The sequence below is a fragment of the Malus domestica genome, chromosome 13 (assembly GCF_042453785.1).
Source record: "Malus domestica chromosome 13, GDT2T_hap1".
NCBI lineage: Eukaryota > Viridiplantae > Streptophyta > Magnoliopsida > Rosales > Rosaceae > Malus > Malus domestica.
The window spans coordinates 7261291-7282023 of NC_091673.1; the positions used below are offsets into that span (position 1 = coordinate 7261291).

Below are 20733 nucleotides of genomic sequence, written 5' to 3' on the forward strand. Positions count from 1 at the left end.
TTTTTCATACAACATTCCCTTACAATATCCCTTGATGCGTTTTCATATTCTAAAAGCATTATATGACAACATCATTACCAATACCATCAAATATCTCTCTCTATTTATAAAAATAATCATGTTATCATTCATCCATTAATCACCCATCCGATTTCTCAATCGATTCTTCAGAAATTTCATGGCCGAAAATACTATTTCAACGGTTGCAATAGCAACTGAAAGAGTTAGTGCTAATGTTATAAGCAAGTAAACCAGGAAATACACCTTGTGTTTTTTGCATTGAACCTTTTTTTTTTTTTTTGCAAGGTCTCCAATCTCTTTTAAACCTAAAAACTCAATGCTAGACCGCATATCCACAATAAAAAGGAAACTAAAACTCAATGCTAGACCACATATCCACAATAAAAAGGAAACATAGATGGAATTTTTTTTTGGGGGGGGGACAAGCGGTCCCCCACTATACTTTTTTTTTTATATATAGACCAAAACAACGTCGTTTAGTTCTGGATTTAAAAATAAAAAATAAATAAGAATTAGAATGCATACAATTTTTAACATTTTAAAAAAAAAAATCTCAGTGGGGCATCCCCCCCTAAGCCCCACTGTAGCTCCGCCCTTGTTGGTGTCTCAAGTTCGATTCACACAGAAGCAAACATGATATATCATTGTAGGTGGATTAAGGACATGTTGTATTTTTGCCAATATCCTATCGTCTGACTAAAAAAACAATGATAAACATGGTAAAATGCATTATTATTTTGAAGAATTGTTGAGATAATGGGTCGGTTTTGTGTGTTCATACAAAGGTAATGTTTTTGTACACAACTTATTAGCTAACTAGTCATATATAGGCTTATTTTTAGTTACGCTCTCTGAAACTTGATTTCGATCCCACTTTGGCTCCTAAAACTCTAAAGTTGCGACTTTACTCTCTAAAACTCAATATTCGCTCCACTATGCCTTATTTCTGTTATTCCGTTAAATAACCGTTATGTTGAGGCTTATTTGTATTTATGCTCTCTAAAACTCGATTTTGTTCCCACTTTGCCTCTTAAAACTCAAAAGTCACTACTTTTCTCCTTAAAACTCAAAATTCTCTCCACATTGCCTTATTTCTGTTGACGATGCCACGCCTTCATCTTTTCCTGATTCTCTGTCTTTCCTCATCTTCCTCTTTCCATAAACAAAATCCAAATTCCTCATTTTGCCCTGGCTCATAAAAATAGCGAAATCAATGGAACTAATGATAAGGTGGCTAGAGATGGAGAGAGAATAGATGAATGTATGAACAACGTTTAGAGAAGGGGACATAGGGTTATTTAACTGAATACACATACACAAGCAAAAGTGAAGTGAATATTGGATTTCAAGGAGTAAAGTGACGACTTTTGAGTTTCAAGAGGCAAAGTGGAATCGAAATCGAGTACCAAGAAGTGTAGCTAAAAAAAATTTATTCTAAAAATGCATGTTTTAATCCACATCAACATATTTGACAGTTTTTTACGAAAATAACATAAACATGGCAAAATAAGTTTTAAAAAGTAAAATGAGATCAAAATCGAGTCATTGAGCATAACTAAAAATAAACCGTATATATTGTTGTGTTCCCCATTTGCTTCACATGATTCATGGGCCACTGCGCTCTCTCTCTCCCTCGCACTATAATTTATAATGGAGCCCTTTTAATGGCACACAGAAGTGAAAGAGATGTTTCCTCATTTGTTTTAATCTCCATCGACCCTATTTTAAGGAGTTGAGTCACACACAATTGTGAAAAAGTTGAAAGCGGGCAAACAAACAAGAGACACATAATTAAGGAGACATTCCCTATGCACCTATGCTGCTGCCTTGCCATGCTATAGCCTTTGTACCATCTTTTGTTTCTTATTCCTGTGCCTTCAACATAAAGTGCTCCCCACCAATGTATAAAGCTGTCGAAACAAAGATAGGTCACCACTACTCATCACTTCATTATGGTCGAGGCCAAATCTGATAACAATAGCATGTGCGAGTCCACGACTTATAACTGTTGATACATTTGAATTATACAACGCATCAATAGTTAAGATTTGTTTGCTCCTTAGTTGCCACTCACCGGTTCATTTTGGATAAGGGGTGTGGATCTTATTTTACTTCTCACACACTCCTTGATAATTTCTGTTCGTTGATCTTCTTCAATTCATCCGATCAAATGGCAAAAAATTAAAGGGAACTTTAACGAAAAGCTCCCGGTACTGTTCACTTTAACGAAAAACCACATTTTTACATTAAAAAGTCAATCCTGGTACTATTCACTTTACCCTTTATTTTGTCCTTATCATTAAAACTCAAAGTTTTCAAGCCCTTTTCATTAGTTTTCCTAAAATTAAAAAAGTGTGCGGACAGTAGCTTGCTTGAGTTGAAAATTTTTGGCCGATTGAAAATCGTTTGCACTCTGATCACCACTCATCAGTTAATTATTGATAAGGCCAAATGTAACAACTTCTTAGAGAGATGATACAGACAATCACATGTGCGAGTTGCCGACTTTTAACAGTTGATTCCATAATTCAATTTCTAGTCATTGATACAGATAGGTCTCATATAATCATGTATAGGCTTTATTTGATTGGCCCAAGTATGAGCTACTCCTAAGTGGTAGATAGGCCTGGCAATTACTGACACGACCCGATAACCCGACACGACACGACCCAAAATTAACAGGTGTTTGAGTCGACACGATAACGAATCGGGTATTATCGGGTAACCCGATAAGCACCTGTTAAGATAACGGGTTGGGTCGGGTATACACGTGGGTAACACGATACACGATAAGCAGAATATTAATTTAATAATTTTATAACCCTAAAAAATACTATAATAATTATATATAATAATTTAACAATTTTATACCCCTAAAAAGTTTAAAACTATAATTATATATATATATATATATTAAATTAACTATAATAATTATATATACTATAATAATTATACCCCCAAAATATTAACTATAATAACTATATATATATATATATATATATATATATATTAAATTTTAAATTAAATTTTATACCCCTAAAAAAACTATAATAATTATACGTACAAAATAAATAGATTTAAATCTACATAATAAATATATATATATATATATATACACACACCATTGAACTTGATGGGATACACGAAACTAATTTCAACGATCAAACCGTCAAACTTGTTTGTATATGCTTCGAGATCGCATATGCCAAAAATCACAAAAAACAAACATTCAGAGATCAAGTAATGAGGCAAAACATTTTGACGGTGATAAAACAAAAAATCACGATTTAACGGTTATTTTAACTTCGATTTTGATGATTTTTTACAAGTACACTTTTTGACCCTATACAAATACAATGAATGAATTCGATCGTCAATTTAAAATATTTACACATGTGGATACCACAAAATCTTATGTTATACTTAATGAAAGTATAAATAAACTCTAAGTGTTAGTGAATCTATCGTTTTTATGGAATACGAATTCTATGAAACTAATTTCAACGATCCAACCATCAATCTTGTTTGTATATGCTTCGAGATCGCATACGCCAAAAATCACAAAAAACAAACATTCAGAGATCAAGTAATGAGACAAAACTTTTCGACGGTTATAAAACAAAAAATAACGATTTAACGGTTATTTTAACTTCGATTTTGATAATTTTTTACAACTACACTTGTTGACCCTATACGAATACAATGAATGAATTCGATCGTCAATTTAAAATATTTACACAAGTGGATACCACACAATCTTATGTTATACTTAATGAAAGTATAAATAAACTCTAAGTGTTAGTGAATCTATCGTTTTGATGGGATACGAATTCTATGAAACTAATTTCAACAATCCAACCGTCAATCTTATTTGTATATGCTTCGAGATCGCATACGCCAAAAATCACAAAAAAAAAACATTCAGAGATCAAGTAATGAGACAAAAAATTTCGACGGTTATAAAACAAAAAATCACGATTTAACGGTTATTTTAACTCCGATTTTGATGATTTTTTACAACTACACTTGTTGACCCTATACGAATACAATGAATGAATTCGATCATCAATTTAAAATATTTACACAAGTGTATACCACAAAATCTTATGTTATACTTAATGAAAGTATAAATAAACTCTAAATGTTAGTGAATCTATCGTTTTGATGAGATACGAATTCTATGAAACTAATTTCAACGATCCAACCGTCAATCTTGTTTGTATATGCTTCGAGATCGCATATGCCAAAAATCACAAAAAAATAAACATTCAGAGATCAAGTAATGAGACAAAACTTTTCGACGGTTATAAAACAAAAAATCACGATTTAACGGTTATTTTAACTTCGATTTTGATGATTTTTTACAAGTACACTTGTTGACCTTATAAGAATACAATGAATACATTCGATCGTCAATTTAAAATATTTACACAAGTGGATACCACAAAATCTTATGTTATACTTAATGAAAGTATAAATAAACTCTAAGTGTTAGTGAATCTATCGTTTTGATGGGATACAAATTCTATGAAACTAATTTCAACGATCCAACGGTCAAACTTGTTTGTATATGCTTCGAGATCGTATACGCAAAAAATCACAAAAAATAAACATTCAGAGATCAAGTAATGAGACAAAACGTTTCGACGGTTGTAAAACAAAAAATCACGATTTAACGGTTATTTTAACTTCGATTTTGATGATTTTTTACAACTACACTTGTTGACCCTATACGAATACAATGAATGAATTCGATCGTCAATTTAAAATATTTACACAAGTGAATACCACAAAATCTTATGTTATACTTAATGAAAGTATAAATAAACTCTAAGTATCTATCGTTTGGATGGGATACGAATTCTATAAAACTAATTTCAATGATCTAACCGTCAATCTTGTTTGTATATGTTTCGAGATCGCATATGCCAAAAATCACAAAAAACAAACATTCAGAGATCAAGTAATGAGACAAAAATTTTTAACGGTTATAAAACAAAAAATCACGATTTAACGGTTATTTTAACTCCGATTTTGATAATTTTTTACAACTAAACTTGTTGACCCTATACGAATACAATGAATGAATTCGATCGTCAATTTAAAATATTTACACAAGTGGATACCACAAAATCTTATTTTATACTTAATGAAAGTATAAATAAACTCTAAGTGTTAGTGAATCTATCGTTTTGATGGGATACAAATTCTATGAAACTAATTTCAACGATCAAACCGTCAAACTTGTTTGTATATGCTTTGAGATCGCATACGCCAAAAATCACAAAAAACAAACATTCAGAGATCAAGTAATGAGACAAAACTTTGCGACGGTTATAAAACAAAAAATCACGATTTAACGGTTATTTTAACTTCGATTTTGATAATTTTTTACAACTACACTTGTTGACCCTATACGAATACAATGAATGAATTCGATCGTCAATTTAAAATATTTACACAAGTGGATACCACAAAATCTTATGTTTTACTTAATGAAAGTATAAATAAACTCTAAGTGTTAGTGAATCTATCGTTTTGATGGGATACGAATTCTATGAAACTAATTTCAACGATCCAACCGTCAAACTTGTTTGTATATGCTTCGAGATCGCATACGCCAAAAATCACAAAAAACAAACATTCAGAGATCAAGTAATGAGACAAAACTTTTCGACGGTTATAAAACAAAAAATCACGATTTAACGGTTTTTTTAACTCCGATTTTGATGATTTTTTACAACTACACTTGTTGACCCTATACGAATATAATGAATGAATTCGATCGTCAATTTAAAATATTTACACAAGTGGATACCACGAAATCTTATGTTATACTTAATGAAAGTATAAATAAAGTCTAAGTATCTATGGTTTGGATGAGATACGAATTCTATGAAACTAATTTCAATGATCCAACCGTCAATCTTGTTTGTATAATTTGAATGGTTTTTAATGTTTGGTTTTTCTATACTTAGTTTATGCGGAAGAGAGTTCTGACGTAAAAAACCTTACCGAAAACATCATCAACAGAACTCTTGAAGGCAATAGATCAAGCCAAAGTTCCAATATAATTTCCCCATGATGATCGATGAAAATTGAGGATTTTGTAAAAGAAATAACATTCAAACTTTGAGTTCTATTGGCAAGGTTTAAACTTTTGAGAAAGGCTTCACAACCTTGAAAACAAAAACTCTTTCATTTTGCATATCCTTGCACATTTAATATTTTGTAATAGACTAGTGTATGGATGTTTTTTTATTAGGCTCTTATTTTCGAGTGTAGATTTAGTACTTAAATGACAAATATGTTTTAATGTTTTGAAGTAATTTTTATGTGGTAATGTGTGGTATGTGCAAATTTAAGAAAAAAATATATTTTTCTTAACGGGTCATAATGGGTCATAACGGGTCGGGTCACTTTACCCGTTGGGTAAAGTGACCCGACCTGTTAAGGACCCGTTAAGATAACAGGTGTGACACGACACGACCCGTTAAGATAACAGGTGTTACACGAAAACGACACGAACACGACAGACACGACCCGTTTGCCAGGCCTAGTGGTAGACTGGGAATATTGGGTGAGACAAAAAGGTTCTTCAGACCATCAAGTTTTGCTTCCCCTTACCTTGGTACCAGGAATATTGCCTGCTCCTCTTGTTTTGTTCATGCCTTTGGTTTGCCACCAGACCAGCTCACCCACAAAACACACACACATAAAGCATAACTGCATATAAACTATATACAACTTATATAGAATTATAGAAAGAGCAAATAGAATCTTGGAGTGTGTGCGCATTGCGCACCATGTCGTGTCCTCCTACTGTGGCGAATCGTTTTGCAACTGCCACACACACACACATATATATATATATATATATATATATTATACGCACATGTATATATACGTACATTCGTTGGGACAAGTGTTCCTTTCTTATGTCTTTTTTTATTGGGTACGGTATGATTCGTTTGGAAGTGCTTTTAAAATGATTGAAAGCGTGTTGACGAAAACGTTTTTGAAAGAAATCCTAAGCAAAAATGCAAGTGAATATTGGAAAGACATTTAAAGCGCTTCCCGAACACAAAAAAAGCAAGTGAACCCCAATCCAGATTTACAGTCCCAGAGAGAGCGAGAGAATTTGTTGGCATGGCACATGTAACTTGCAAATTTGAAAGATCTTTATCAGGATAAGATGGTGTTAATTGGGTAGAAGTATTCAAAATATTCAGAAGCCCAATTTAAGATTTTGGGCCATAGGCTTAGGTTTGTATTTATCCTCTGCCAAACAGTTTTGGGACGGATCAGCCCGGAGTCCGATCTCAAGCCAGGCCCATACCAAATAAACTCATAGGTCTAATAAGCCCTCGGAGTTGGCCCGACCGCTGTAATAGGTGAAGATTAAGATACATCCAGAGTTCGATTCGCTCCAATTTAGACAAAAGAAGCTCGTATGTGTAAAATGACACTAGTTTGGACGTCGAACATTTCTCTATAATTTATCAATTTCGATACAGAAGGTTGGATGAAAGTACAATGGAGATACAAATGCCTTAAACGGTTGAAGTGAATTCAGTGGACTCAACTCCCTCTCGACTTGGACAGTCCAGTTTTGAGGTTAGAGAAGTAAGATCTGTACCTCTGTGCTAATCCAAACAAGCCTAGAGTGCCTCCAGTGTGAATCATCACCACCGTTGCACCTCCTTCTGCTTCCTGTTCACGAAGGATTGTTGCCATCTCCCACGCAGCGAGTGTATACACTGGATCCACCAAAATACCGGTTTGTTGTGCAATGTGTTGGCATGCCTCTACTTCCCCTTCTAAAACATTGCCAAACCTGACAGATATAGGGCAGGGTTTAACTTATATTACGGAAAACAGATGAATACATAAATGAAACATTGTAGAAGCTGTGGAGAGGATGACAGGCTACTCACTTTCTTGGATGGCGACGTTCTACCCAGTGCACAATTCCTTTATCCATTTCATCGAAGCAGCTGTCAATTTGAGAACCAAAATGCCTCTTGAAATCGGAAATCAAGCGCTTCTCCTGATGTTTATACCCGTCAACTGTATCAGCTAGCATCACTGCGGTAACCTCCCATGGAAGCCTGACAGGACGAAAAAGAAATAGTTTAAATGCGGCAATAGATAAAAGTCTGCTTGCACAAGAAGCTATGTTATTTAGATGACATTTTTAACATGTTTGAGAAATAATACGTATGAGAACATACCCCAAACATATGGCTCCAAGTGCTAAACCAACAGCAGTTGTCCCAGTTCCAGAATCTACAACAAATCTCAAGGGCCTCTCTTTCCCAAGTAAGTGATTCTGGGATAAGTACTGCACTAGGCGAATCAGACCTGAGAAAACAAATTAGGAGAAAGCAAGATTGAGCCGTCAACGATGTGTGAAATTGCAGACATGAAACAAGAAGCAGGAATGTTGGGGGATTGGATTCAAAAATCAGATGTGCTTACTGACATCCAATAACTATGTAACACCCCCTCCCCAATTAAAAGAATGCGGATATGTATACATGGAACCAAAAAGAGGTTTATTTATTCCTAAAAGTTAGGTTACCTAGTAATGCTACAACATCTCCTGCACCTTCGTTAACAATTGCAATTTTACGAGGACGGTCACTCCTCCAAGCATCCTTTTGCAAAAAATTCTGAGAACCATCATCTTCTCTCAAAGAAGCCTCCAAAATATCATCAAACCATACGACACTACTACTACTGCCTGCCAAATCATCAGCATGGCTCTTTAGCATCTTTTCCCTGTTGGCATACAGAGATCTCGGAACATATGTGACACTGCCATACACTGTTGAAATCAAGTTATAGCCGGTCAGTATTTCTGGCTGCTCCCCTCGTAGAAGCAAGTGTGGTTTTAGTCCTCTCTCTGAACATGAAACAGCTGCAAAACACAAAAATCGCCATATATGAGCAAGGATGCACATAGCTCTTTACACCAAAAGAAGCATGTCTGAGAGAGCAAGATTATCAGAGACTATATCCCATAGTAATTGCAGCTAGAAACTACCTACCAACAGCTGCTGTATGTGCGCTTTGACAGCCTCCGCATGTGACCTACATAAACAAAAAAACGTAGCTGAATGCCATTTGGTCTCAAAAGGAATTCAAATTCAACAAATCACAAGTTGACTATTGAGTTTGCATGATGCAATGTAATCATCCCTCACAATCTTAGAAGGATCAGAATCTCACCACATCAGTCACGGAATGATCTTCCACGAGGGGAATCAGCGCGTCCAACTTTCGCGCCTTATTACCATTTATCAAAGGATGCAACAAATCATCCCTCACAACAAAAAAAGACGGTTCTTGATCATTCTTGCTCATCATAAAAGATGGGTTGGTAATGTTGGAGAAGGAAACATCAGACAAGGCTTTGCCTGGCTCTGCTACTTTGTTGCTAGAAAACACTATTTGGTGAATTTTGGCATCAGGGGCAGGCAATGCCCATCTTCTATCAAGCAATTTTGACACAAAATCTCCACCACTCAAATTCAAATTGGAAACACACTGCCAAATTGGGGGTAAAAATAAAACACTCATCAATCTGCAATCGTCAGGAGTGAGCAACACACATTGCAACAGTTTAATTAAAATCCCAAGTCATGAGCATGCCCGACCGATTAAATTAAGCAAAGGGTTTTCGTTTTAATCCAACTTTAATCCAGAACTAATATGCAAAATCCAAAACTTAGTCCAACCCATTACTTGCAACAGAAAGCTTAGCCTAGCTTCAATGGTGAGAGATAGAGAGAGAACCTGAATCCGACGGCCTTTCGAAACGACGCCGGAGTGAAAGCCGCGGTTAATTGCTGCCGAAATCGCGCTCTTACTGGTAAAGCATTCAACTTTCATCCTCATCGCACCAGCAGATAATTGAAAGGGGATGATGAACTGGAGTTTATTATTAACCGTACGATGACAAGCCGTAAAGATCGAATGGCGGGAAATGGGTTTAGGGTCCCACCGGGTTCAAGGTTTTATCAAATTTACCGTCTCATCTAACACTAAAACCCCCCAAAAATGAATCCTCGCCGCGCCAGTATCAGAACGTCGCCGGAGGAGCTCTCTCTGAGTCGGGTCGGGGCTCCGAGAAGATGAGGTTGCCCGCGCTTCAGTGGAAGATGAAGTGCGACCCGGCAGAAGGCATGGAAATGAGGCCCGTCGTCAATCTTTCTTTTATTTTTCCATACACTATTCAGTTTCATGTAAATTGTTCGAATGCTTGTGCAGTTTGAACTTTGAACACACGATACATGTAATGGTAAACGCTCTTAACCACGTAACGCCCGATCTGATAGGCAATGCCTATTTCTAATGAGTCTCAACAACATTTATTTACATTTCACCCTCCTTTTGACGAAAACTAAATTCACCACGTGACATGCGTTTACTGGATGAACAGTTCACTTTTTAAACTCGTAACATCACTTTTTAAACACGTAACATCACAGTATAGTTTTTAACCAAATCCGAGTAAGAATTTTACCATGAAACAAAGAATGCTCCAAAGTGGAACATTAACGCTGACCAGGAGGAGCTCCATGGGCGATGTCATGTCCCAAATGAAGGCGTCGAGAAGACAGAAACCATTAGCAAACTATCATTACGGCCCCAAGGGTTTTTTTCTATACAACACAGCCTACATTAAACTCGGATTTAGGGTGGAAGAAGCGAAAGATAACCGTAATCTAATACAACAAAGGTCGGGCCAAGAGATGCCTTACTCTTCACCAGAACACGAAGGCAAATCGCTACGCTGGCCAAAAATATCAGGAATTCCATCCCAGTTCTTCTCCCTAGTTTCCCAATACCCTCCCACATAACTATAACAACCCTCCTCGTCTTTCCGAAACCATCTTGGCTGCCACCCTCTCTCTTGCAACTTTCTTGCCTGCACAAAATTATCAACAGTTGCTAAATACAATTTCAGAATAGAATAAAAGTTTACAAATAAATTACACTGCCTACAGAAGCCCATCAATTCCCCGAAAACACCAGGGAAATGGCTTTAGCTACAAATTCAGTTTAGAGCTGAGTCCTGAATCTCAAACTCTCAAGATTATAGGCCAGATATGAGATTGAAGTCATTTTCATTTCAATTAAATTCAAGCGGACATTAGGCTCGCAATTAGAAGCAAGAACGCATGAAAAGAGGAAGATGAATGGATGAATAATGGATCAAAAGGAGAAAGAGGATGTACAGGGGGTACCTGTCTTTGAAGCTGTTCAAGTCTTAGCTTCTCTGCATTTGCCAATTCATATTCACCATTCTCCAAATGCCTTTGATCTGGCCTTAGCCTTGAGTCCGTCGGCGGTAACTTCTCCAATAAGCCAGGTGTCAGTTCATTAAGGGAAATTGCAAAAGGGGAGAAATTGTATCTTGTCTTGGTAACATAGTCATCTCTTTCCCAGAGAAGCACAGCCTCTGTCATTGGATCATAACCATTTGGTTTTGTAGTTGGATCTCCCAGCACATAGTACATTGCCTCGTCCCACTTACCCACCAACATTGCTACATTCTCTCCAGTTCTATTGTCTTGAACAAATCCATGAACCTGAAATTTCATGAATTTATGTAAAGCCCAGCAATGGCTAAAAACTAAGCGTAACATAAACATGAAAATCGGGCCGCCCTGGGGAGAATTTAGACTTTAGCTAACCTGATGTGGATTTCGGTCTATGATAGACTGCTCCTTGAACTTCAGCTTGCAGGAATAATTGCCACTGCCCCTGATGCGCATGGTGCCGTAGTGGTCACAATAAATTTTTCCTAGTATGATATTGTATATAGAGGTAGTGACCTTGCTCCACTGAAATGTCTCCCCGTCCTCAAACTGCAAGGAAAGGGTACCCACAGGATCAAGCTGAATAGAACGCCCCCAAAACTTGCCTTTGAGATTGGATTCCGCCCAGAATTTCCAACCTCTTCCTTCACAATGACAAGCAACAACCATTGGGTGGTGACTCACCTGAGTGCAAGCTCATCCTTGTTAGCCAACAATCAATGGTTCATAAACATTTGACAATTATCTGTGATGCTTCAAATTCAATGAGTCCTAACAACACAAAGCAACAAAGAGGCTACTTTTATCTTTTACCGTTCTTTATACTTAATGGACAGAAATCCATTCAAAAGGGTACTACTAGACATCAATACTAGAAAATTTGACAACGTGCATAACCTTTTCAGAGAAAAAACGAAGTCCTTTATCTGGATAGTCAGCCTCATAGGTCTCCCCGAGGAGAGGATTAAAGGGTTTGCACTGCCGACCTTCTGTTGATGCATAGCCAGATACAGCAAAAGCTGCAACGTTTAGAATTCTCATTAAATCATTCCCCTGCACCACATGAAGTCCAAATTAATTTGAATACTATGAACAACACTCCCTCAATCCAAATTAATTCATGTCCCAAAGTTCAGACAATTAGGTGATGCATAGAAGGGTACAACAGAGGACCTTACCTGCTTTCCCCATTCTGATGCTCGATCAACCAAGTTTGAATATTCGAGATCTTCAAAGCACTTTTGCAACGATGAGAGTGGTTCATTAAAATAAACAGGAAGACAAACTCCAGACAAGTCCTTCCCAATATTATCCTTGATAATCGACCACAAGCCAATATGCTTCTCTTTCTCCTTGGGTTCTGGCAAATCATCCCTCCTTTTCACATATGGATATTTAATTGTCTTGATCTCCTCAACTCCATGCAATCGACCAGAAAAGAAAGAATCTCTTTCAAATATACAACCATTTCCCAAACCTTCCTTGCTCCGACAGGAAGCACTTCTTTGAGCATCTGAAGACAAAATAATTCATATCAAATTATGTTTCTTTAATTAATCAGAAAGAAAGATTCTCTATCGTATACCATTTCCCAAGCCTTCTCTACTCCGATAGGAAGCACTTCTTAGAGCTTCTGAAGACAAAATGTCATGTGTATCGAAATATGTTCCTTCATCTTCGTCTGTTTCAACATCTGCCCCATCTTGACTTTCGTTATCTGCATCGGAATCACTTGCACTGCCCTCAGATAAGACGGAGTAGAAATCTGTGGCATGAGCAAAACCATAATACAATCAAAACTAAAGGTCAAATTTAAATTTTCATGATAATAAATCAGAAACTGTGTATGTGGCTTGAAACCTTTCCAGTACTACCGACACTTAAATCATCATTATACATCTCATATGTGAAAACAATGAGTTCAACAAAATACTATGATAATGGAAAGATAACTGACCACTAAATCTCCCATTCCCCTGTCCATATGACTCACGCTCCTTTGTTTCATCCACTACTGTAGTTTCCAGCTCTATTTTTTCTGTCTGCAAAAGGAAATTTAGATAGGGATTTACTTTCCGACTAGCAAGCTTTCCACCACCCCTTATTGCGGCACATGTATAAAGCAGAAACTTAGTGATTAAATGCATGGAAATACCTCTAATTGCCTCAATGACTCCAACAGCATCACATGTTTACGCCGAAGACCCTTCAACTGATTTTGAAGCTCTGACACTTCTAAGAGCATAATTGACTCGCAGTCTTTGATCACCGGCTCACCAATTCCCTCCTGTGCTAATCTTAGTCTTAGCTTCTCTGTTGAAACAACTATATCTTCCGAAGGTACCAAATCATTGCTCGTAAACACTCTAGGGAAAAGATCTTTAGCACCCAGCAGTGCCTCGATCCATGTAGCTCGGTCCTCTCTGGTCACACACCGCAAATGAAGAGTTTTAGTTCCTGTGAATATGGAAAGCCGTTTATCATCTGATTTGCTGGCACGAATTGAAGAGACCTGTAAACCAGACCACTTCGAATTCAGTAACCAAAAACCAAAAACTCAAAAGTACAGACCGTGCGCATTCGAGCACGCATTTTTATGCATCATCAAACAAAACACAAGCATTCGTCTCAACGTATTCGAGTTTTTGTTGGTCCTTCAAGATTGATGAATACTTTTGGTGGGTATCAATCAATGTTTTATAAAAATTCCATGAAAAGTGTAGGAATATTAAACATTTTCTGTAGCTTTCGAGTCCCCCCACTCACATTACAAATATACAAACTCAGCAAAAGGCCCCAGATAATCCCAAAAAATAAACTCAATGCATACATACTTCTCATTTGCTAAATATAGCATCAGCTAAAAATAGCATTTCTACTATATCCCAAACAATGGCTTCACATTTCTGTGATAAGCAAAAGCTCATACCTTCAAATGCACTTCTCCGAAAGGCTTCCACGGCCTCGCCGCCGGACCTCCGAGCCGATTACTGCCCCAATTCGCCTTCTTCATGTACCTCAGCGAGTTCTCTCCGATCACCCTCAATCCCTTCTCTCTCACCTGGCTAACCAAAATCTTGTCCGGTCCATGAACCTTGTAGTACGAAAACACGCCGTCTTCGAGCACAAACCACCGCGACCGCCACCCCTTCCCGTAGTTCACCCACTTGTACAAAATCCCAGCCAAGCTGCCGCACACGCCGCCGCCAAACACCTTCGAATCCCTAGCTTCGCTGATCGTATCCTCAACCTCGTGGCCCGCGGCGGCGGAAGCCCTGTCCGATTCGGTCCCGGCCGACGAGACCTGAGCCGAGTAGCTCGGCTTCGAGCCGTAGCTGACGTTCCGGATCGGAGCCTCCGAGGCTACCTGGCACTGACCCGACTGCTTGGCAGCCACCGGCGTGCCCCGGTCCCGATCGATCGAAACCGGCGCAATGCAGCACAGCGGGTTCATCTTCAACCCCAATCAGACCATCCAATCAGACAAAAAACGAATCAGATCCTTGCAATCCTTATCCCATGCACATGCAGCGCCGATCACACAGCTCCGATTTGTAGAAATGCAGGACCCGATCCGAAGCGAAAACGAACCCGTTTCGGAAATGACATAAAATTCTCGGAGCTTCTGGTTCTAGAGAGAGAAAGAGTTATGGAGAGCTCCACTCACACAGATCCATTCAGACACTTCTGCTGCAGCTGCTCAGTACTTACATATTTAAATAACTTTAATTAATTTAATTAACAGCTAAAAATTGGCGTGATTTAAATAATTAATGGCGCAATTAATGTAAATGCATGGGGTTTGGTTTATGGGTTTTTGGGTTGGGGAGGCATAATTGTGGGTGGAGGCAGAGCGGGGACAGCTAACGTGCGCGTTTGTGCGAAGCTGCTAGTGATTGCTGTTGTCCGGTGGGAATTATGAATATCCCTTGTGAAATTACGCCACTACCCTTGTATGTTTGGCGGGTGTGTAGTGAGTGGATGGGGATGTTTTGGATAATTCGGAGGCTTTTGAAAGCGACGAGTGAACGGACGGACCGGGGTGTCCGTGGAGGGAACGGGGGAGTGGTCGGGTGGGCTGGAGAGCATCGTGGACGGTGGAGCTTCGGGGCAGTTGGCCAATCGATGTGCTTACCGCGAGTGGCTGTTGTTGACTTGCGATCAATATGTTCAAATTTGGGCTCATTAGATCGGCTGTCATCATGTCGTGGCAGAAATTTTTCAATGTGAACGAAACACAACAATACACATTACATAATTGGAGAGAAATTTTTTTTCTCTAATTGTATAATAACATGTATAGTTTCCTCAATTTTAACTCAATTAAAGTAATAATTTCTCAAGTAAAAATTTGTAGTCATTGATCACTTAACTCATCGGAATTTGCAGACACTGAACTCTGTTAAAATTTTCTTCAACATACCACTCATTTTAACTTTTTGAAAAGCATAGAAAATGCGTTCCATAATTCCATTTTATTTGATTGATCAGTGGATCCACTAACCAACTAATTGACAAAATTAAGGTAATGATTCGATTTGCAGCACGATTAGACCTCAAAGACGACGACAATACAGTTTGTTGTTAGGAAAGGGGACAACTTGCGGCCACGTGGTTGGTTGGTTGGGCCTTTGAGGCCCACGTTCGAGGGTTTCGGGGTGGGCTATGTCTAGTGGGACCAAGGCCTGTACGAATTGTTATATGTTGGCCCAGCCAATTCTAGCTTTGTCTTTGCTTTTTCAACTTTATTTGTAAAATTACCTTCCTTGGAGGGACAAAATTAACTGCACCAGTCACCGCCCCCCTTAGCACTAGTCTTTTAATGATATAATAAATAGGCACCCCTACCTAAGATGAAAACCACAATATACATGACAAAACTTTTCCGATATCACGTTGTATTCACTGTAACGTGAAATATATTATAGTTTTAGATTTTGTGAAGTACTTTGTGTGCTTTTTCACTTTTACTTTCGAATTTGGAATATCGTCTTCTAATAGTGAGAACAAATTTACGATTAAATTAATAGCTAGATGATAAGTTCGTATAAATAATGATTAATACTTGTCGAGAGAAAAAAAAATCACCTTCCGTCGTTGGCTCCTGTTTTGACCATGTGGTCGGCGGCCATCATTCATAACAATCTTTCTTGATCCCTTTCTTCTCCCCTTTTATTTTACTTTGATCATCGGTGCCGAATCGTCATCATAAAACGCTATAGTCGCTAGTATTCTAGTTTTTAGCACACATACACATCCAACACAAGGTATTGGCTCTAGTTGGCAATGGCAGCTTCAACATGGATTTGGAGATGCACAAAGTGTGGAAGTTGTCGAATTGCATAGGTTAGGGTTTAGTCAATACAGTACTATTGGTTTAGCCAGTACGGTGCTATGACTCACTTCGGAATGCGGAGAGGATGTGGGGCGGCGGTGCTATTTGGTTCTTTAGTTTTGATTCTGTTTTTTAATAATTTTCATAAACTTTTTTGGTTCTAATTGTTTTCTTTAGGAAAGTTTTGTTCTTTTTTATTTTTGTGTTGGATCTCTTTCATATCTGTGCGTAGAGGTGGAGCTGCAATAAGTTGAAGAGGAAGACTCTCACCATAAGAGTAATCCACCACTTATAAGAAAAATATTAGTTTTGTATGTATTTTGCTCGAAGCTAAACAATTCATATCAATAAAATAAAATTCACAATGATCCGTACAAAATGTCTCGAAAAAATTTTAACTTGCAAAAATTTGTCACACATTATACTGATACTATTTAGTGTTTGCATTCAGAAAATTCACATGCACTGTACTTTTTTATATTAAAAAATACGAAATAAAAATTTTAGAATGTCAATACAACACCTACACATTAATACACAACTCAGTTGTGGAGCCAAAAATAATCACAAAACGACATGTGAATTTTTGGGTGAAGATGATAAATTTACCCTCGAGGCATACCGTTTTTCTCTATTTTCTAGTCCATTTAAATATTTTTCATACGTTCTTATTATTAGATTTTTTTTATTTGCAAAGGTTCTTTGATAAAACGTATAAGAAAATATAATGGCTAGAAATTTAGAAAATTTCATAAGTGAAAATTTCAATACTCAAAAAATGGGATTGCGGAGATCCATGAGGCAAAATGCGATTGTAAGCAGAGTGGCACCACCACTACAAGGTTCCACCATGGCCCAAGCCATGCCATCCAAGCTTGCACGGGCCCGAGCCCAAGCCTCGCATTCGCATGCACCACGCATTGAGCAACCTGCTTCAGTGACCCAGCCTGCTCCACCAGGGTCCCGACAAACAACCCTTAACCAGCCACGTTTCAAGAGTTCTGGCAATTTATGCTCCCTCCTGGGTCATTGGGATAACGTATACTCTCATCTTAGCGCGCGGAGGAGCATGCATTCCCAATCAAGCCCACGGATGAGCATACGTTCATGGTTGAGGTCACACTCCGATTATTAACATGGACAATATTCCAGGCGAAATGTTCATTCACAACTAGGCTTGCAATGAGCATTTTCCACCTCACATCGGAGTAGGCAGCACGACAGACGGAGAGAAGCAGTCACCCAATCCAACTTAAGTTCAACCAATAGCCTACAAACGGCCCGTTCGCTTGCCAGCTACATACACCGCAACCGAGACATGGACAAGTCGAGCATAGGAAAGAGTGGCCTAGACCCATAGGTCACGATTGGAGGCAGCCGAAAGTTCCACTGCCCCAGTAAAGGCAAATTCAAGAAGAAGTTGAGAGACTCATAACCGAACGATTGCACAATTTCCAACATAACAAGGCTGATGACGATGCGCTTCGACAAGACATGACTAACATAAGCATGTCACCATTCACGAATGAGATCGAGCGGACAGATCCACCTCGCGAGTTCACTATGCCTCACTTCATTCTGTACAAGAGAGACGAAGATCCAGATCGACATCTCAAGCACTACTGCAGTACAATGATCCTCTACAGGAACAACGATGCTCTTATGTGCAAAATTTTTGCCACAACTCTACAAGGCGAAGCGCAAGACTGGTTTCACACTCTACTGCCGCAATCGATCCGGAGTTTCAACGAACTTTCCTTTGTTTTCACTAAGGAGTATTCGTCTAATCGCTCAATCAAAAGGACATCTAACCATCTCTTCAGCATCGTAAAAGACCATTGGGAGACAATTCGCGACTATGTCAAGAGATTCAAAGCGGAGAAGGCCAAGATTGTTGGTTGTAACGAAGACATACCAACAACAGCATTCAAAAATGGACTTCCTACTGAACATCCTTTATTCGGAAAATTGATCATGAGAGAAGAACTTACCCTAGCAAATTTGTATGCTTTGGCAAAAAAACATGTACTATGGGACGAGGCCAAGCAGTCTAACAAAAACTAGTCGGAAAAGAAGCACATGGAATGTTCCCAACCAGAGAAGACTCAGCGCCTGAAACATTCACCAAATTCACAGTTCCAATTGGCCAAATTCTCTGCAAGCTCAAGAACGAACCTTGGTTCGAACTGCTGCCACCCATGAAAGGTGATATTACCAGGCTGGATCATACAAAGTATTGCGTATTCCATCAAGGACCAGGCCACACTACCAACGGCTGCCTGAAGTGGAAGCTGTATCTTGAGAAGCTGATAAATGAAGGCCGATGTGATGAGTATCTTGACAAGTCAACGAAACGGCCTACACCAGCAAAGGAAGTCTCCATCACCCCCTAAACCTCATTTGGGTTTTTTCCAAATAAGATTGAAGTCTCAAGCAGCTCGACGAACAAGGCTTCACAAGCCGAAGATTATCTAGTTTGTTATGCAGTTTCTGCCTTCCAGCACAATTGATTTATTTCTTTATTCTCAATGAAGATTCAAGAAGTTATTCACAAGCATGGCTTAACTGCTGTCCACAACGACTGCTAAAAACCTATACGGGTTCGCTCTCTAGTGCGAGAGGATAAACTAATTGCTCCCCAGTGCGATAGCGTAAACAAATTTCTCGACACCCAAAAGGGTATACTCTCCAGTGCGAGATGATAAACTAATTGTTTTCTAATGAGAGAGGGTAAACCAATTCCCTGACACCCAAAAAGGGCCGCTCTCCAGTGCGAGAGGATAAACTAATTGCTCTCCAGTGCGAGAGGGTAAACCAATTCCCCGACACTCAAAAGGGTCTGCTCTTCAATGCGAGAGGATAAACTAATTGCTCTCTAGTGCGAGAGGGTAAAATAATTACTTTCCAGCGTGAGAGGGTAAACTAATTGCTCTCCAGTGCGAAAGGGTAAACTAATTCTCCGACACCCATCTGGGTAAGCTCTCCAGTGCGAGAAGGCCACATAGCTTAAAAGATCGAATGCTTAAATATCAACTAGGCAGCAAATGGTCAGGGGCAGCATCCATTTTTGCACTTAACAGTTCACTCATCCAACACTTCATCTTCAGCAGCTCCGATCTTGGCAGCTTTATCCTTGACTGCTCCATCTATGGCAGTTGAGAAATCAAACTCAAGCAGTTTCCTCATTTTTGGCAAGCAGCCCTGACATGGCAACCTAAACCGTTGCCCATGCCACGCCACTTCCTCGGCCCGTGCCAAGTTAATCATTGACTTCAATCAAGCCGAGCAGCACAAGTAATGGCCCCTGCCACACCACCTCTTGGCCCATGACAAGCTGACTCCTGGCCCTTGCCAGCTGACATGCGCGCACCATCCCGACGACTGCCCTGTGGCAGCACCTCCCAAGAAGAAGACAATGAGAATTAAGTTTTTATTACATTGGTGCGGCATAGAGAAGACGAAGAAAGCAACGAAAGACGATTATTTGCACGTGCAAGATGTAGAATATTGCTAGAGGAGGGGGAACAAATATCCTCTAAACTTTCTCTCTCTTGTAGGAAGGATCTAATTTCATATTAAAGAGGGAATCTACATCAAAACAGGAAACAGTCCTAAGTTTCCTAGAGCAAGAAGATCTCCACACCTGTTGCACTTTCCTATGAGCAGGCCAGCAGGTGTGGGAGCATTTGTGGAGCCAAAAATAATCACAAAGCGACACATGGATTTTTGGATGAAGATGACAAATTTTCCCTCGAGGCATATCGGGTCTCTTACACGTGAGCAGTGGAGAATCATCCATCAACCAAATCAGGAATACCCAAAATAAGTAACAAGTTCAAATTTGTCTCATCCATCCTCATTCCATAACCTCCAAAAACATTTCTTTTATTATGATAATTAGCCAATTAATATATTTATACCTAATTAATATATTAATTGCTAATTGAATCACCAAATAACACCCCAAAACACACTTAAAGACCGGCCACACCCCATTCCCTATATATATGACCCTATTTCTTCTAAAAAGCTAAGTTCTCATTCTCT

At 38.7% G+C, this 20733-nt stretch overlaps 3 protein-coding genes across 3 annotated transcripts; 1 reads left to right on the plus strand and 2 right to left on the minus strand.

The window, feature by feature from the left end:
- Positions 1-7493: 7493 nt before the first annotated feature.
- Positions 7494-10495, minus strand: LOC103452055 (D-cysteine desulfhydrase 2, mitochondrial). The gene is made up of 7 exons (XM_008391530.3): positions 9823-10495; positions 9256-9573; positions 9075-9117; positions 8606-8944; positions 8256-8385; positions 7959-8132; positions 7494-7858 (listed from the first exon to the last, which is right to left on the minus strand). The coding sequence occupies exons 1-7, from the start codon at positions 9922-9924 to the stop codon at positions 7603-7605; spliced, it is 1362 nt and encodes a 453-aa protein (XP_008389752.2). The 5' UTR covers positions 9925-10495; the 3' UTR covers positions 7494-7602.
- A 148-nt stretch (positions 10496-10643) lies between these two features.
- Positions 10644-15239, minus strand: LOC103452056 (oxysterol-binding protein-related protein 1D-like). Its single transcript, XM_008391531.4, has 9 exons — positions 14281-15239; positions 13507-13863; positions 13309-13393; positions 12937-13116; positions 12530-12864; positions 12249-12404; positions 11727-12035; positions 11277-11621; positions 10644-10957 (listed from the first exon to the last, which is right to left on the minus strand). Exons 1-9 carry the CDS (start codon positions 14803-14805, stop codon positions 10787-10789), a joined length of 2463 nt encoding a protein of 820 aa, XP_008389753.1. The 5' UTR covers positions 14806-15239; the 3' UTR covers positions 10644-10786.
- A 2941-nt stretch (positions 15240-18180) lies between these two features.
- LOC139190768 (uncharacterized) lies at positions 18181-18750 on the plus strand. The gene has a single exon (XM_070811239.1). It carries the CDS (start codon positions 18181-18183, stop codon positions 18748-18750), a length of 570 nt encoding a protein of 189 aa, XP_070667340.1.
- The last annotated feature ends 1983 nt before the right edge of the window (positions 18751-20733 follow it).

What these genes read in the sequence shown, in the direction of transcription:
- LOC103452055 (XM_008391530.3), bottom strand. Translation starts at nt 9,924, where the DNA reads ATGAGGATGAAAGTTGAATGCTTTACCAGTAAGAGCGCGATTTCGGCA. An exon ending in CGCACATACAGCAGCTGTTG is followed by an intron (nt 8,945 to 9,074) that starts GTAGGTAGTTTC and finishes TGTGTTTTGCAG; the next exon opens with CTGTTTCATGTTCAGAGAGA. An exon ending in AGATGTTGTAGCATTACTAG is followed by an intron (nt 8,386 to 8,605) that starts GTAACCTAACTT and finishes TTGTTTTCTCAG; the next exon opens with GTCTGATTCGCCTAGTGCAG.
- LOC103452056 (XM_008391531.4), bottom strand. Translation starts at nt 14,805, where the DNA reads ATGAACCCGCTGTGCTGCATTGCGCCGGTTTCGATCGATCGGGACCGG. An exon ending in CATCAGAATGGGGAAAGCAG is followed by an intron (nt 12,405 to 12,529) that starts GTAAGGTCCTCT and finishes CATGTGGTGCAG; the next exon opens with GGGAATGATTTAATGAGAAT. An exon ending in TTCGTTTTTTCTCTGAAAAG is followed by an intron (nt 12,036 to 12,248) that starts GTTATGCACGTT and finishes GCTTGCACTCAG; the next exon opens with GTGAGTCACCACCCAATGGT.
- LOC139190768 (XM_070811239.1), top strand. Translation starts at nt 18,181, where the DNA reads ATGACTAACATAAGCATGTCACCATTCACGAATGAGATCGAGCGGACA.